Source organism: Gymnogyps californianus, chromosome Z (genome assembly GCF_018139145.2).
Source record: "Gymnogyps californianus isolate 813 chromosome Z, ASM1813914v2, whole genome shotgun sequence".
Taxonomy (NCBI): domain Eukaryota; kingdom Metazoa; phylum Chordata; class Aves; order Accipitriformes; family Cathartidae; genus Gymnogyps; species Gymnogyps californianus.
In genome coordinates, this window is record NC_059500.1 from 81,010,337 (window position 1) to 81,026,235 (window position 15,899).

At 45.8% G+C, this 15,899-nt stretch overlaps 1 protein-coding gene across 1 annotated transcript; it reads right to left on the reverse strand.

The window, feature by feature from the left end:
- Nucleotides 1-332: 332 nt before the first annotated feature.
- On the reverse strand, nucleotides 333-15,517 carry HDHD2 (haloacid dehalogenase like hydrolase domain containing 2). The gene is made up of 8 exons (XM_050913503.1): nucleotides 15,461-15,517; nucleotides 14,759-14,876; nucleotides 12,802-12,907; nucleotides 9,961-10,169; nucleotides 7,398-7,482; nucleotides 2,386-2,602; nucleotides 1,935-1,998; nucleotides 333-879 (listed from the first exon to the last, which is right to left on the reverse strand). Exons 3-8 carry the CDS (start codon nucleotides 12,900-12,902, stop codon nucleotides 776-778), a joined length of 780 nt encoding a protein of 259 aa, XP_050769460.1. The 5' UTR covers nucleotides 12,903-12,907; nucleotides 14,759-14,876; nucleotides 15,461-15,517; the 3' UTR covers nucleotides 333-775.
- Between the last annotated feature and the right edge of the window lie 382 nt (nucleotides 15,518-15,899).

Here is a 15,899-nt window from a genome sequence, read left to right on the forward strand (position 1 = left end):
TTTGCAACGGTAGCATTAATAGGACCCTGCTGAAGTCTCATTTCAAAAATTCACAGTCTCTAAGGCATTTAATACCAGATTTTTGTTTCTGTACCATTCTTTTTAATAACAGCATCTAATTAAAACATCTGTAAAATGCTGACAGTTTTAATTTTATGTAAAATTTGAAAAACAAAACCCAGGATCTGTTCTAATGAGAGGAAAGATATCAACAGTACTTATTATTAAACAATGGTGATATTTTAATTTAAAAGTCACTTCTAATCTCTGCCTTTAAATCAGAGGAGAGCAGAGGCATACTCAGTGAAATCACTACAGGCTGACTAAGGCTCTGTTAGTCTTTGAGGTTTATTTATTTGAGTATTTCCAGTGGGTTTTTTTTTTCAGTTTAGCTTATTCAGCAGAAGAACGCGACACTTCCCAGACAGGACTTTTCATCAGTTATTTCTTGAAAATTGAAAATAAACAGGACTCTCTGCCATGCTCCCTATGTCATTCAGGAAAGCAGCTGTGTTAGTTGTAGCCTTTCTGTCTCACCTGCTGGGTATCCGCGGTCCCTCATCACATCCTCGTGAAACTACTACAGGAAAGGGGCTTTGCCGTGACCGTGCCGGGGCCCACACCGATCCTCTGCCCTTTCACAACTCGAGTGGAAGGAGCTCACGGCTAGCTTTCTGATGCAATGCATGCATTGATCCTGTGACCTTAATTTTTGAAGCAAGAGTAAAGGAAATGATGTGACACAGATGTTTCTTCGAACTAACTATTCCCTTTCTCATAGCAGATGCTCTAGGATATGTTCCACTGCCTCTGGGAAATTCTCACAGGTTAAGTAAGGAGCCGGATTGATTTTGTCTTCATCTGCCGGTCGATATTTACCTGTAACAGATTAACAAAATGATGCATTTACCAAGCTCCTTTGAGTATCCTTTTTTTCCCTGAAAATTACAGCTTCCTCAGATCAGTAACAACCAGACATGGTAGGAGGAATGCCCGTCTGAGGTATTCCTGCAACAACCATCCCCCAGGTCTTCCCTAAACAAACACAGAGCCTTACTAAAGATTCCTCCAGGGGCAGCTCTGGTTCAAAATTAGTGTCACTTACGCACTCGTCTCACTCCGCTGTACCGGCACTATTCGCTCACTGACTATTCAGATATTCCTGTTGTAGGTTCTTGAAATAATAATGTTATCATCTTCCCTTCTGGCTTTTATGAAGAAGAGTAGGATTACTCGCTTTCATTTTCGACATAATGGACTGTGTGGCATGAGCAGCTGCTACCTCAGAAAGACCTTACCCACTCTGTGGTACCATCAGTAACATTGACAATACCTGTCAGAGCTGTAAGGTTCCACTTTTGTCTGAAGCAAAATGACTTTTATAATTACCAGTGTAATTACTGGGGAATGTCACCAGAGTTCCTGAATGATCAGAGGTTACATTGCCAAAATCAGTCACAGCAATCTAAGATGTCACAGTAAGAGTTCTCTTTGTTGTTTGATTAGTGCTTGGGATTTTAGAGTCGTTAGAGCAAAAAAATCACACCTACAAGATCAGGCGCCCCCATCTATTACTTTATATCATCCTGCTATCAGTTCGGGGTCTGTGCTCTAGCCCTGTTGTTGAAACATTAAATATAATGGCTTATTCTGACTTAATCGCAATCTACTGCTTGACAGGCTGCCACGCTGCAGCTGAGGAAATGTATCATCTGCTGCATTCACCCCAAAATGAATGGGGTGATGGACTCGGGGTCTCCCAAGAGCCCCTTGGTGTAACAAACCGCAGGAACGGCGGGCCTCTGCAAAGCACCAGGGCTCGGCCCAGGGCTCAGAGCGTACCTTCGCTCTGGGAACGGGGGCTGCCAGTACCCGGGGCCGGATCACTGAATGCACCACCGTCTCCCGAAAAGACCGCTCCATCGAGTACTTACCGGTCTTTACCAAAATCCCACGCATGCCCGCGTTCTGGGCGCCACCAACATCGTCCCTGCAGTCCTGGGACAGAAGGGGAGATCAGCTGGTTAGTGGTCACAGACGCTATTTGTTAACAGGTTTTTTTATTACATTCTCTGCTTTGCGCATCACTAACCAGCCACTTAAAAGCAGCTACACGGAGTCAAATCTTTTAGCTACCTATTAGACAAACTGTCACGGGAATGATTTACTACGTGCGTTTTGCCTGATCAAACAGCGACTGAAGTAAGAGAACTAACCCCATGGACTACACATAAATCCTGCAAGTTTCGATGGTTTAATTTTCACCCCTCGTTTAATCCCAGTGCTTTTAGAAAGATCAGTTCATGGCATTTGGGAGGCACGACACACAGTGGAGATGAGCACTACGTTAACAGGCAGGTGATAAGGTATTTGGTCCCCACGTACGTCACCGATCATGACGGCCTCCTCTGGGGCACAGTCAGTCCCTCGCAAAGCTTCTAGGAAGAAGGTTTTCGCTGGCTTCCCCACCACTGTCGCTTTGGTGTCTGTTGCGTATTCCAGTCCAGCTACAAAAGGTCCGGGTCCCAGAGCCAAGCCATCTTTTTTCTTGAAATATCTGGCTTTATGTATAGCTATAAGAGGAGCACCATCCAAAATCAACCTAAAGAACGAATGAAGAAGGAAGTACAAAAATTATATTAAAAAAACCATGATATTTACAGCTGAAGGCCTGAACTGGCTTTCGTTTAAGTTGACAACACTGACTTTCATGAAGCCCCAAATTATAATGCAAGCTAGCATTCATTTGGAGAGTTAAATAAAGTTCCTTCCTTTCTTTTCCCCAGAAACAGCTAATAAATCCCTCAAATAAAGAATTTATTATCTTGAGGATTTTAACAGGTAACTATTTTTAAATCTTGTCTCTCTCTCTCATGCACTGAGGTCCATTACTCTAAGCAGCCTCATTTTTCACTACAGCAAACATCCTAACATTAGAACCCATCTGATTTCTCCAAGCAAGTATTTTAAAATACGTTAACCACAGGTAGTGGCTGGAGGCAGCAGTTTGATGGCCACAGCCTTAATCTCCTTGCCTGGACTGAGAACACAGCAGTGCGTTCAGGCTGCTGCTGCCAGGAAATCTGCAGCCCAGCAGCTCTCGGGGCTGCTGGTATCGCCTGTAACAGCCGAACAGCTATGTGTATCCATCAGAGATGGGTGTTCGGGTGAGTCCCAAACAGAAGGTGAATCATTTTACCTTAACTTTATATTTTAACGTTGGAGGAATGACAGTAACAAGTTACACGAAAAGGCACAAAGATGTTTGGCGCATCCGTGTCCCGCGGAATTCCCCAGTTAACAGCGCTATTACTGAGCCTTTTAAAAACAAAGCTGGATTTGGGCTCCTTGCTGTTGGGAACTAAAAATTCCAAGTGGAAGATAGATCAAAGCAACAAGTCACCAGTTCCCTAACGCTTCTGAGTACAATAAAAGGGTCACAGAATAAGGGTCATAATGCACAGTATGGTGGCGTTACAGGAGGGTCTTGGCTGGGCACAGCACCTGGGAGCCTCAGGAAGCGAGTGCAGCGGTGGTCTGACAGACTCGGGAACTGCTCCCTGCCAACAGCCGAGATCCTCCCACCTTCCACGGGCCCACTTCTGCCCCGACACACCAGCGTGCACCCTCCTCGGGGTTCCACAGACACCATCTCTGCCTGCCAGCTGACCGACCTGTTAAAAACCTGCACAGAACACGGCATTGTCTGGAGTGGGTGGAAAAATGTAAGGGAAGAAGTAATTAAGAAACTGCTGTTACTCCACCGATCTCAATCGGCACCTCCTTAGCCTCACTACCCTGTCACCCCTGTCAATTCACTTCATGTCTGCTTGAGGGCTCTTGTCTAACGCTTGCCTTTTGTAAAACCCTCGTGGCAGGGAGCGTGTCTCTTTAGCACACACAGTCCCTGAACAGTGGACCCATGACAGCCAAGTAATAAACGGGAGTTTAAGAGGGCTTGCGTTCACAGAATCTGGACCTAATCTTTGATTCTTCCATTTCTGTTACTTTCCCAGTAGTTTTGCCTTACAGCAGACACAGCAGCTACCTGTCCTGCAGCAAAGGGAAGCCTGCGTAGCTGCTGCGCTAGAGGAATCCTCCTGGTACTACCACGTACAACAACGTTATTGCAGTCCTCCCCAGCCTCAGCTTCAGTGCAACAAAAGCCCTCCAGACAGTATCTGTAACAGTTGAGGTAACGACTGCCAAACACTTCCCGTTCGATTTTACAGCACCTTCTTCAGGTACTGTAGGCAACTCCACTCTTTATCACAACAGGTAGGAATGTAACTAGCAAAGCTGGGGGACAGAGGAGAAACATTGGCCGTTATCTTCAGGGCAGAAAGGAGGATTTCTTTTCCCCTTAACTCTGCCTGATTTACCAAAAAAAAGCCTTTAAGAAAACAAACAAAACCTTGCTTTGCCCCTTCACTGCCTTTCTGGAGCTCTGCTGTGGCTCTGCTCAAAGAGGCTGGCTTAGGTGAGTTGTATGCTCCTTGGAGGATGTCTGCTCCTTCCCACATGCTTGCAGAGCAGCCTGGGTACTCTGAGCAGTACATAAACGATAATATTTCATTTCACTTAATTATCACAAAACACTTCTATTGAATCAACGCCTTCCAAAGCAAGCTCAACAAGAAGAGAGCTGGCATGTGTATCTGTGAGCAGCCAGATATGTTCACGATGGGAGGATGCCTCTAGGATACAGAAAAATTTAATTTGACAACAGCACCACAGCACCGCTTACATTCAGCAGTTCGCAGGACAGATCTCACCTGAGAGAATTCTTTTAAATGTGGCATCAAAATCCCACGTATACAAAAAGAGAAATCTAGTCTCAGTCATTTCAAATGGTGCCTAGAGAATGGCCTTACTCTGCGTATCTCGTTTTGGGACTCATATTGAGTTAGATTTACCTAACCTAATGTTGGATATCAACCGAGTAGTTGCCTACCAGGTAATTAGTCAGCCTGGGCTCTTCACAGTCAGTGGAGAGGAAAAAGCACGTCTAGGGCACAGTTCAACTGTCCTATTTTAAGCACTACTAGGGGAAAAATGAATGATGCCTTCCAAGCGCCTCCTCTCTCCCTCAGGAGTCCAGGCATCAGCACTGTAGATATCTGCATTTAATCAGATTCACCTTAAAGTTTTGCTATGCAAATCCCAAGTGACTTAATAATCTGAGCAGTAAAGGACAAGGAATACGGACAGGGCATAAGGCTCGAGAAGAAGAGAATGTGGCCAGTAGTTAGTATTTCCATTAGACGAAGCAAAACTGACACCAGCAGAACAGTTTACCCTCAGTAGAGGACTGGGGGAGAAACCCACAATAAGTCGGTGAGATGTTGCAGGTCAGGCAGAGCCCATCCTAGGGCCTCTGCCCAGCCCAAAACACAGGACCAGGAAAACACCAGGCAAATCCAGGACAGACTCACAGAAGATGAAATCTTCCTCCAGGCAGACAAGTCAGCCAAGCAGCTAGGAATGCATCTGCATAAGGCAAGGTGAGCTGAAGGACTCAGCCTTGCTCAATACTCAGCCGCATCACCCAGACAGCCCTGGATATAGGATGCACAGGCAGCATGGACTCCATGCTACCCCCTGAATAAGTCTCTCTTGGGCAGGAAGGCCATGCCGTGCCCACTGCCCGCTGCAGGGGACTGGATTTGGCCTTTGGCACCTTCCTTCCATCACCAGAGCTAGTGTCCAATTCTGTGTTTAATGCAAAAAGCCCAAATCCAGCCTGGGACAACCTCGCCCACCTCCGCAGAGCCAGTTCTGCAGGCTTTCCTGTGTGTGCTGGCCTGGGGAAGCCCGGGGCCCTCAGGGGCTCTGAATGTGATGACTGGTTTCTTGTTTTAAGTGTCCCAGTCTCCAGCCCGAGGCAGCTAATGACTATTATTCAACGGCTAATATATTCATGACAGAAATATCAATAAATAAAATGATGTAAGCACTGGAATACATGACAGGTTAAGTTCATGCAGTTGTGAAATTAGAGTCTGCTCACAAGCGCGCTGTAAAACTCTAAAATCGATGCCACTGGCAACATGCACTAATGAGGCAGACAGAGAGTCAGTTTGGGTCGATACATGTTCTTATGACATAGAGTTGCCATGCAGATAAGGACAGCATTGGCTTCCTACTCCAAGGAGCCTCCATAAGGTACTGGTGAGCAGTAATTGATACTCCCTCTTCAGATTTAGTGGTTATAAAGACAGATTAAGGTGCTTGAGATCAGTTTTTTTCAAATTCCAAAGTGAAAAAATGTGTGGGAGCCATCACCCCATGAGCAAAGAGTGGAAAGGACTCATCGCATGTATCATAGCACAGCAGGGAGTTATCCAGGGTGTTACGAGATAGCTCTGAGATAGCACTAAAGTTGGTTACCAGCTGCCCACAGGGGGTTAGCACTCCCGCCGCTGGGACGGGCTGTGCAGGTGGGTGCTCCTCCTCCGTTACAAGGCCAGGCTGATTAGCTTGGCCTAAACCGCTGCTGAAGGACAGCGGGCTCTGAGAGCTCCCAGGGAAACAAAACGGAGGCACAGCAGGCTCTGTTGGGGGTGCAGGGTAAGGGGCACGTTGAGGTGACCCTTCTCTGCGCATTTCGCAACAGACAAAAGGCACATCACCGGGGCTGAACTCAGCAACAGGCTCATGTTCAAGTCTTTGAAGCTAAAGGGTTTTTTCCAGTTAAAAATCAAGAGCGCCGTGCTGAGCTAGAACTAGACAGAAGGATGCATGGCTGTGCACCTCTGCACACCCTATTGCATCCTCGCTAATGTACAGTCACAGATAAATTTTATCTGATTTACCCCTTGATCAACACACAAAACAAAGAGCTTTACAAATAAGACAGACCGAATCAGATCCATAGTTCATCTAGCCCAGCATATTGTGCTGGGCACTCCTGAACACAAGATGCTTCAGAAGAAATTGCTAGAAATCCTGCACTAGGTAGATAAGGAATAATCTGCCCTAAATACTGGATTTCCTTCCGTATAGTATTTGAGCTCCGAAGGCTGCGGTTTGAACATAGAGGCCGTCTCCCGAATACTTCCCAACATCCTTGGTTTTGTGTATTTCTTCTTGAAGCATTGCTAACTTTTTCACCTCAACGACAACCGTGACTGTACTTCTATAGTTTATTTACAGACTGAAAGCAATGAAAACCAGGGCTGGACTGCCTGAAGTTCATGGTTAAGGCCCCAAATCCGCCAAGGTTAGTGGCTCTCTCTCTCAGACACGGAGGAAGACACCATATTCACGCTACGTAACGGTGATATGGCTACCACCCTCTTCCCCATACGAGAAGGATTTCCTCGCACATGTAGAGGTTCAGAGCCCAGCACAAAGACAGCCACCGCTCAAAAAGCCACGAGGAGGGGCTGACTTACCGAAATGCTCTGTTCATCATCTCATAGTGAAAGTGCTCAGGAGCCAGTCCTACCACCACTGCATTGGGGTCATCAGTGGCTATCCCTGGAAAATCAAAACATGACTCTGAGCGAACAGAATTTTATTCATACTTAGCAGTACGCAGTCAACAAGTGCAATGAATCACTTTACAGCAAAAATGAGCATTTTCTGACACAGACACATCACATAGACTAGTTTTATGTCTTTTAGAAATGAGGAAAGCATCTGTGGAAAAGGTGTTGATCTGTCCAGACTCTGCCATCCTTCACAATGAACACAACTCGGCAGCTGGATAGTCTTAACAGCGACTGTTGAACAGTGATTCTCTCACTGCCTCCACTGAAACGCAGCAGACCGCACAAATCACTTTTCTTGACTGAATGACTTTTTGTTACCTGAGAATCTCTTTCTACATATATTTATCTGCTTTGTAAGACAGTAAAGCAGGAAGACCAGTGAATTCCATCCAGTTTCTCTATTCCCTCTAGTCACAGAAAACTCCACTTAGGGTGTAAAGCCTGACTGTTATTCTATATATCAGTCTGGTTATGATGGCAAAGATGGTATTGCAGCATGACCTAGAAGTTGTTATACTAGATTAGTTGTGGCTCTTCTGGAAGGTCTTTTTTTTAATGTGGATTAGTTCCCTCGAGAACAGTTCACACCTCCTTTGTCCTGCACTGCTCAGAGGAGCTCGACTGTTTTTACACAGCAGTAAACAAGAAGCAGCATGAACGGAACCAGCAATGGAAGCAGAGTAGCATCTACAGGAGAAACAGGAGTACCAGAGAGTTTTATTTATGACAGGTTAAGTTATCAGCTGCATCCTGCACTTGCTGGGGTTTTTGTTCCACCTTCACGCAGCATATCCTCGACACCTTTACTGGGACAACTAGAGCTCCTGTGTCTCCAGGGAGCGTCACTGCAGCCTGCTGGTTGATGTCTCCTGCTGCATGTCCTTCAGTTAGCTCAGACAGCAAAATGTACACTCAGAGATGCCGTGTGGATTTGTGACACCACCCAAAAGCATCTGGGTCCTTTAACCAACAATGGATTACATTCATCCACCTGAGACCAACTTTATAGAGAGATTAGCCAAGAATAGTTCAATAGCAGCCATTAACAGGAATTTAAAGCATTCTCCATTATACTTAAATGTTTCAAGAGCAGTACTGAGAGAATGTGAGCCAAACCGCTTGGAGCAAAAAAACCAAAACAATCCATTCCAGACCCAAGCAATACAGATAATGCCACCAATGTACTCCGCTGATATCTCTGTCCTTGCCATCTTTTACAAAATTAGCATCAGCTACTGTAAAACTGATGGAAAGATCCCAAATACATGGAGATTAAACTGATTTAAATACCTTCAGTGAAACAGCCGCTCTCTCTGCTGTTTCTGACCCAAGAAAGCCTTCCCGAGAACACAAATACAGAATATTGCTGGGGGCGTATTTCTCTGGATACGACGTTAGGTAGAACAGATTATCAGGTTTCATTGCTCTCAGAGCCCACAGAGGCTTTTCTCCTGAACGCTTATCTTTCTGAAGATTACTGACTAGACTATGGCACTAAAATTTAACAGGAAATGTCTAGCTCCTAGCAAGATAAGAACCTACTTAAATTACGCAGCCATAAGCATTTCAGTTCATAAGGCAAGGGGCAGGGAGCAGTGGCAAGCCATCCACATTTTTGCTGCCTTGACTTTAAATGAAAGACTGAATATACAATATACGGTTTTCAGCTCTGAGTATGTTAACAACGTGGCTATCTTCACTACTCTTGAAACAACGATGTGGTTAAGTCAATGACTAACTGTCCTAGCTTCAGGCACCTGCCAGACATGTCCACGTTAGAATATATCATCTTCTACTCCCCTTATTGTTGAGGGAAATGGGAACATCTGAAAGTAAAGCAAGTTTTAACCAGGTCTTTAGAGATGACAATCTAGAGAAGTCAGGGTGATGAACCTTCTGTCACCAATTAAGGTATCAAAGTACATGGAGAGAGACCTAGATGTTCAATACAAGATAAGTAACAATAACTACCTGGAGATTTCACATTTAATAATAATCTATTAAGAGAGAAATAGCCTCCTGCGGGTGCCTACACACTAGCTTTTCAGCTCATTACGAGCAAAACCTCTGTGCAATAGCTGAGGCAAACCTGATTTCCAACAAATTGACACGTCCTTGCTATAAAACAAATCAGCACTGGTAGGTGCAATAAATTTCCAATGATCTAGTGATAAGTATTACTTTTTCATACACTGGAAATTAATAAAAAGTATCAAGTTTTACACGAATTCCTGACCATTTGAAGGCTTTGGCTGCCATTTCCACTAGTCCTCATGAAGCTATGACTTCAGACTGTTTAATGTTAATTTAAAAAGAAAGGACCTTTATGACTCTAGAGAGTTCCACATTTCAGGCTTCCTCATGGCTAGTGGTCTGTATGTGATTGTCATTCTACAAAACAGAGCGCACTATGTTTCCTTAGTTGCTCAGTAACTTCCCCCATGCTTTTTTCTGACCACCTCACCTGTGAAATCAGGCAGGGCCTTATCGTCTACCAGGAGGAGAGGCTGCACCTGCTTTTGCTCCAGAAGATTTCTGGCTGCTGTCAGAGACGTGAAGATCTCATTTTCCGCAATGTCAAATCCCAGTTTCGTCAGCCTCTCCAGCAGGTCTCTCTTGCACTCCTTCGTTGTGTTCGTCACAAATCGAATGGTAACCGGAGCGCTGCGTAGCCTGACGGATGAAGAGCAAAGGCAAATTGGCCACAGCATCCTTCTATTTACATGCTCGTACATCTCTTCGGGACTGAAAAAGGACCGTTTGTCTAAAGGCTGCAGATGAAAAGACTGTATACATCCCAGATTACTGGTGCCACACAAGAACCATGAGGTTGTTAACTTCTGTGGACTGGAGGGCAATGTGAAACAGATGGCAAGAATTACAGCTACCAGAACAAGACCAAGTCTCCCTTGCTTTGCTTCTACCAGGAAAAGTCTGGAGGAAAATGGTGATTCCAAACTCCATCTTCACAGTAGTAGCAAACACATCTATGATCAACAGTAACGAGTTTGAAAAGCCTTTTAATTCAAACTAGATAATAAACCAGCCGTGTATTCTGGATCAACAGCATCCTGAACCAAAATAAACAAACAAAAGAACCTTGTTGCTAAATTAATATCTTGAACTCCACATGCCGGGTGAATTTTACAGCAGCTGTGGCTCATTCAGAGATGCAGGATGCTCCAGGAGCCTGTGTCACCTGTGTGGTGATTTTATGTCAGCTTTCGCAGCCATTTCTCCCTTTACTGAGGAACACCAATATCACATAAAACCACATTATTGCCCTACACTGACAGTACATGCTACCAAACAATCAAATAATTTTAAGTGGCAATTTCAACGGCGTTCCCTTTAATTATTCCCCCACCATCACTTTCTCTGTTTGTTGCTATAGAAACAAACACTGGCATCACGACTGCATGGAGAACATCAGAATAAAGTTGGTCAACGCTGGAGACTTGCTTGCACCTGCCACTTCTCTCTCTTGTTTGTCAGATACACTGACCCTTCATAAGTATGAACTGGTAAAAAAGTCCCCTCGCTGCTAATAAAATAATTTTTTTTTTTTCGTATGGACCTCAATACTGAAAAGTAACCCTAAAAATGGAATCTATCCATTTGTTCCCTAAGCAAGCTGCCTGCCAATCATTTCAGCTTCTCTTTAGGAAGGACAATGACATGGATTAGCAGAAAAGAGCATGAAAAAAAATATTTTTTTCAAACCTCTAAGCAAAAAGACCTGGCTGTTCTTTGCAGTGAAATGACACCTGCTCTCCAAACCTGTGACAGCAGGCTGAAGCTGACAAACGGCACCAGACTCTCTCTGCAATTATCCCTTCGCTAACATCCTCCCTTGCCAAAGCCAGTACAGGGCCTGCACAAGCACGGCTCAGTAGGAATCAAGCAGAAGCAGAAGACAAAGGAGAATCAGTGGCTTTAGAAAACAGTTTGTCTTCTGATTCTACAGAAGCCATTTCTTCTGTCCAGTCCACATGCCCGGGGGTTTGGAGGTGAGCAGCAGACAGGACAGATACTGAGCTCTTCTTGACAGCATCACCACGTTTATATCTATATGGATTTCCGAGAATGCTGACTCTCACCTGGCACAAGTTCTCCCTGCAGCATGAAACGCCAAGCAGACAAGGTCCAGTGGATGAACGGGTAATGAATGAGTACCCAATGCTTTAGCATTTTTTACTTCCTTGCAATTTTACATCTTTAGGAGATAATTATTTCCACAGAATTATTTGTGAAAAGAAATGCAGAGTTTCCGAATCCCTCTGTGAACTTTTCCTCTGAGCAACAGTCTAGCTTTATAAAAATCTAAGCAGCCAATACAACTCCAGTAAAAACTTCTCATCCTTAATTCAACTCTATTCCTCTCCCCTCATTAATTCTTACTGTCCCAGCATCTTCAGGTGTCCTCCCTCACTCACCACGATAGCATTTATCACTTTGTGGTTTTCGTCATCCATTGCAAGACGTCTTCTCCAGGAAAACAGTGTCATAACACAGTACAAAGATCCCTGGGGTTGCGTATCCTATTTTGCCACTGACTCGGCCAGATTAAGTCATTTTACTATGCCTCAGTTTCTTTAGGCAACCTTTCATCAGAAGAGAAAGAGGTACTTAATTGTCCTGTTTATTAATGTGCTGAAATTCCTACAAAAGATGGGCTGTATTATCAAATGTTTCTCAAACTAAAAAACTCAGTTGTTTACCTAGCAGAGAAACTTTAAAAGTAATAAAGCAAAGCTTTGGCTGAAAGACAAAATGAAATGAGAACTCTGCAAAGGATGCCTTGCTCGCTGGGCCGAGCTATTCTCTCTGTTATTCTGCTTTAGCTCACCACAGACCTAAGGGCTCAGTCATACAATCAGGTTCCTGTAGCTAAACAAAGCACCGAGGAACAGCTGAGCTGAAGTGACTTTGGTGCACATGGGGTAATTCAGGTGAACTTAACTTCTTTCCACTTTGGCTAAGGCTGTAGTCCCATACGAATTAGCGGAAACACTCTGAATATTGTCTTTTTCTATCTAGAAAAGACTTAGAATAAGACCTAGAGAGCAAGTTAGGAAAGCTGCAGGGGCTCAGGTGATACATGGCAACTTTTCAATATCTAGGCCCTTTGCTGATTTCTCTTGGTATTAATACAGGTGTAAATAAAAGCACAATTTGGCCACATATTTGCTTATCCACGACAGCGTAAAAATGCAGAAGCTTCAGGCCCGTTTACTTCAAGAAGCGTCTTTACGCAAACAGCGCTGACATAACCTATCAGAGGAAATCGAAAAAGGTAGCTTGCCTTTTAAGAGCTTCCTGCGCGCCTGGCACAGCTGAGTCTTCAATGTGAAGTGTGCCGCTGAGATCCACCAAGACAGCTTTCAGCGCGCGCCGAGCTGCCATCCTTCCTTCCCCAGGGAAACGACAAATAAATGAAACAACAAAAAACTGGTTAGCAGACAATGGATAATAAAAATAAGGAACTCAGTTAAGCGCCTCATTTGTGCCAAGCCCGGTATTACTCAGAACATTACTCGCAGTATTAAATGGGCCCCTTTAGACAGAGAAATAAAAGGCAGTGTTTAAAAAAAATACATAATTGATGGGGTGGTATTTTCCCAAAGACTCTATATATGGAAATCAGGTGCTATTTGTTTTTTAAGTGCCTTTATTTGTGCACGTCAAAAAATTCTCTAAACAGCTAAGACTGTTGGGAAGAGGATCATTAGGTCTGGTATTGCTGGTTCAAGGCCTCAGCAAGCACATTTCGGCAAGTCCCATCGACACCAATGGCGCTGTTCAAGTGAAAATAAATGTAATACTACTAAGCAATGATACAGTGCTCTGACTATAAAGCTCAAAATGCTCTGCAAAAGTGGATATTGTTAATTTTATTTTTGTAAGCAAGATCTAGGGTGATCCAGCCCACAACACAATTCAGGTGCCCTAACTCTTGGGCTATTCGGTGGTTGACTACCTGTGTGACAGCGTGGATTTTGCAGACTGTTAGCCTGGAAGTTCTCAGGGCTCAAGGATATTCAGCACCCCAAAGGGTTACTCTTGCAAAGGGGACAGTCAAGCAGTTTTTCTACAGCAAGCTTCTGTGTCACACAAATAGGTACGTGAGACTCAGCCCAAAACAGAAGCCAGCATTCAAAGGGTAAAGGCACTGGGGAAGAAAACAGCGAGGTCACAGGCGAGTCATCTGGCTAAAAAGCTGTCTTCAGAAATTAGTACTTCTCCTTATGTGTGCTGCAAGTGCTGTATTTTGCTCCACAAGCAAGTTTGCTGAGCTATTTCTTAGCAAATGTCTAGTACGGAAGCTTTTCTCCTGTTTGTTACACAATAACGACTATCTGATCTGTCATCACTAGCAAGTCATCACAATTTTATGTTGAGCTGTTTTGGTTCCAGACAGAACATGTAACATGTGTGTACTTTTAAAAAACCCGCAGAGTAGTCAACACCATGATTAGAACCTGCCTTACTAAACTCAATTTTCTATATCAGGACAGTTTTATCTTTGCAGACAGTTTCACCAATGATCAAGATCATGTGAACTTGACGTCTCAGGTACAAGACACACGCACAGAAAACTTTGAGATTCTACTTTCATTATTCCTGCTGGTTCCCTGCAAATGCTTATTTTACAGTATGTCTGTTGCTACACAGGCCAAGGTTAAATGTCTATGATACAAAGCTGATAACAGAACTCCCAAGGGACCTTCATCAATTGCATGGGAAAAGAGGGCACCAGGTTTCTAAGACATCTTCTCTGAGTAAAATAGTGCAGACAAAGTGCCTGAACAGAATGGAATTTGCATGACTCCACATTATCTCCATGACAAAAAAAACTCTCTTCCCTCAGGCACTTCAACTCTAGCACAGGGAATTTTGAGTGCTGAGAGAGATTAAAAAGAGGACTGAAGAAGGTGCTATTATATAAATTCTCTAGCCAAAGACACATGACTGCAGAGCCACTGCACCGTGCCTGCTTGGATAGCACAGCTAAGGACAGAGACAGAATATCCTAGTTTAGCAGAAATGGGATTTTTTTTTTAATTCCTCTTTTACCCTAGATCTCCATTGGTTCTCCTATTCACAGTGTATTTATTCAGGTGGTATGGAAGTTTTATGCAGAGCCAGTTTTCAGCATAGCTGATTTTAAATATAAAGCTCATGGCCTAGCAAGAAAGTCCTAAAAAACTTCAGTACCTCAGTTTTCATAATCGCAGCTCAACACATTACGGGAACCTCACCTTGGTGCTGGCATTACAGCTACAGCAACGGGATGAAGCCATACGATAATTCAGGCTGGTCAGGACATGAGGGACCATCCAGTCCAACTCCCACCTGGTCTTTAGCAGTCTAAGGAGCCTACATACAGTATAGGGATGCAACAAGATGCTCACAACCTATGGGAAAAGAGGCCTTTTCCTCTTGCGGGAAGGCTTGTAATGGCACAGATGTACTGGGGCCATGGAAGGGCTGCTCTCCATGGCAGAGGTGCCCTGCACTGCCCATGCAGGGCCGGCCTCCCCCGGCTCCTCTTCCTCCTCTCCCCCCGACCCCACTGCTGGGCCACCCCACAGGGTCTGCGCTGGTGCCACCAGCGAGGGCCAGACCTTTCCCTCAGCTGACAGCACAAGCCAGGCAGCGAAGCAGGAGCCCCTGAAGCCACCGGCGAGCCCCAGGACAAGGCGGCAGAGCGGCCCAGTGCCGGCTCAGGCTGCGCTGAGGGGAGCGAGGCTGCAGGCTCCGGGGCCACCCACCCAGCCCCACAGAGAGCCCACACGGCCTCCCCTGTGGACCTGTCGTTGCCCCCTGAGGCGCCGGGGGCAGTGAGTGCCTCCCTGCTCGCTGGGGAGCCCCGGGGCCGGTCCCCTGCCCCACACCGCCTTCGAGGACAGATGCCTTTCCCTCCCTCGCCACACTGGAAAGGGCATGAGGCCACAACTAACCTCCACCCCCCCCAGCCAAGGAAATGGTACCGCCTCTTTCCGCCAGCTTAAAATGGGCCGGTGGGCTAGTCCATTCTCCGGAGAGGGACTCTCCGAGCTCGGCGGGCTCCCCTCTCCCGTGACGCGGATGGTTCCGCCCGCCCGTTTGCGCCCGAAGAAGGCGGGCGAGCCCACTCGGACGAGAGGGGAGAGCAGCGTGGCGGCAGCGCCCCCTCCCCGACACTAACCTGCCTCCAGCCGCCCCGCCGCCGCCCCTGCGGACTGCCCGCCGTCGCCCCGCCCGGCGGGGCCCTCGCGGAGCCGGGGCTGCCCGCCCGAGCGCCGGTGCCCGCCCGCCGCCAGCACGGCAGCCACAGCCGCGGCCAGGCGCGGAACCCCGGCGACGCTCAGCCCTCAAGGGCCGGTGTCCCCGGCTGGCCTCCGGCAGTCGCCGACAGGC

What these genes read in the sequence shown, in the direction of transcription:
- HDHD2 (XM_050913503.1), bottom strand. Translation starts at nt 12,902, where the DNA reads ATGGCAGCTCGGCGCGCGCTGAAAGCTGTCTTGGTGGATCTCAGCGGC. An exon ending in GGCCCTGCCTGATTTCACAG is followed by an intron (nt 7,483 to 9,960) that starts GTGAGGTGGTCA and finishes TTGATTTTCCAG; the next exon opens with GGATAGCCACTGATGACCCC. An exon ending in AGGCCGTCATGATCGGTGAC is followed by an intron (nt 1,999 to 2,385) that starts GTACGTGGGGAC and finishes CTTCTGTCCCAG; the next exon opens with GACTGCAGGGACGATGTTGG.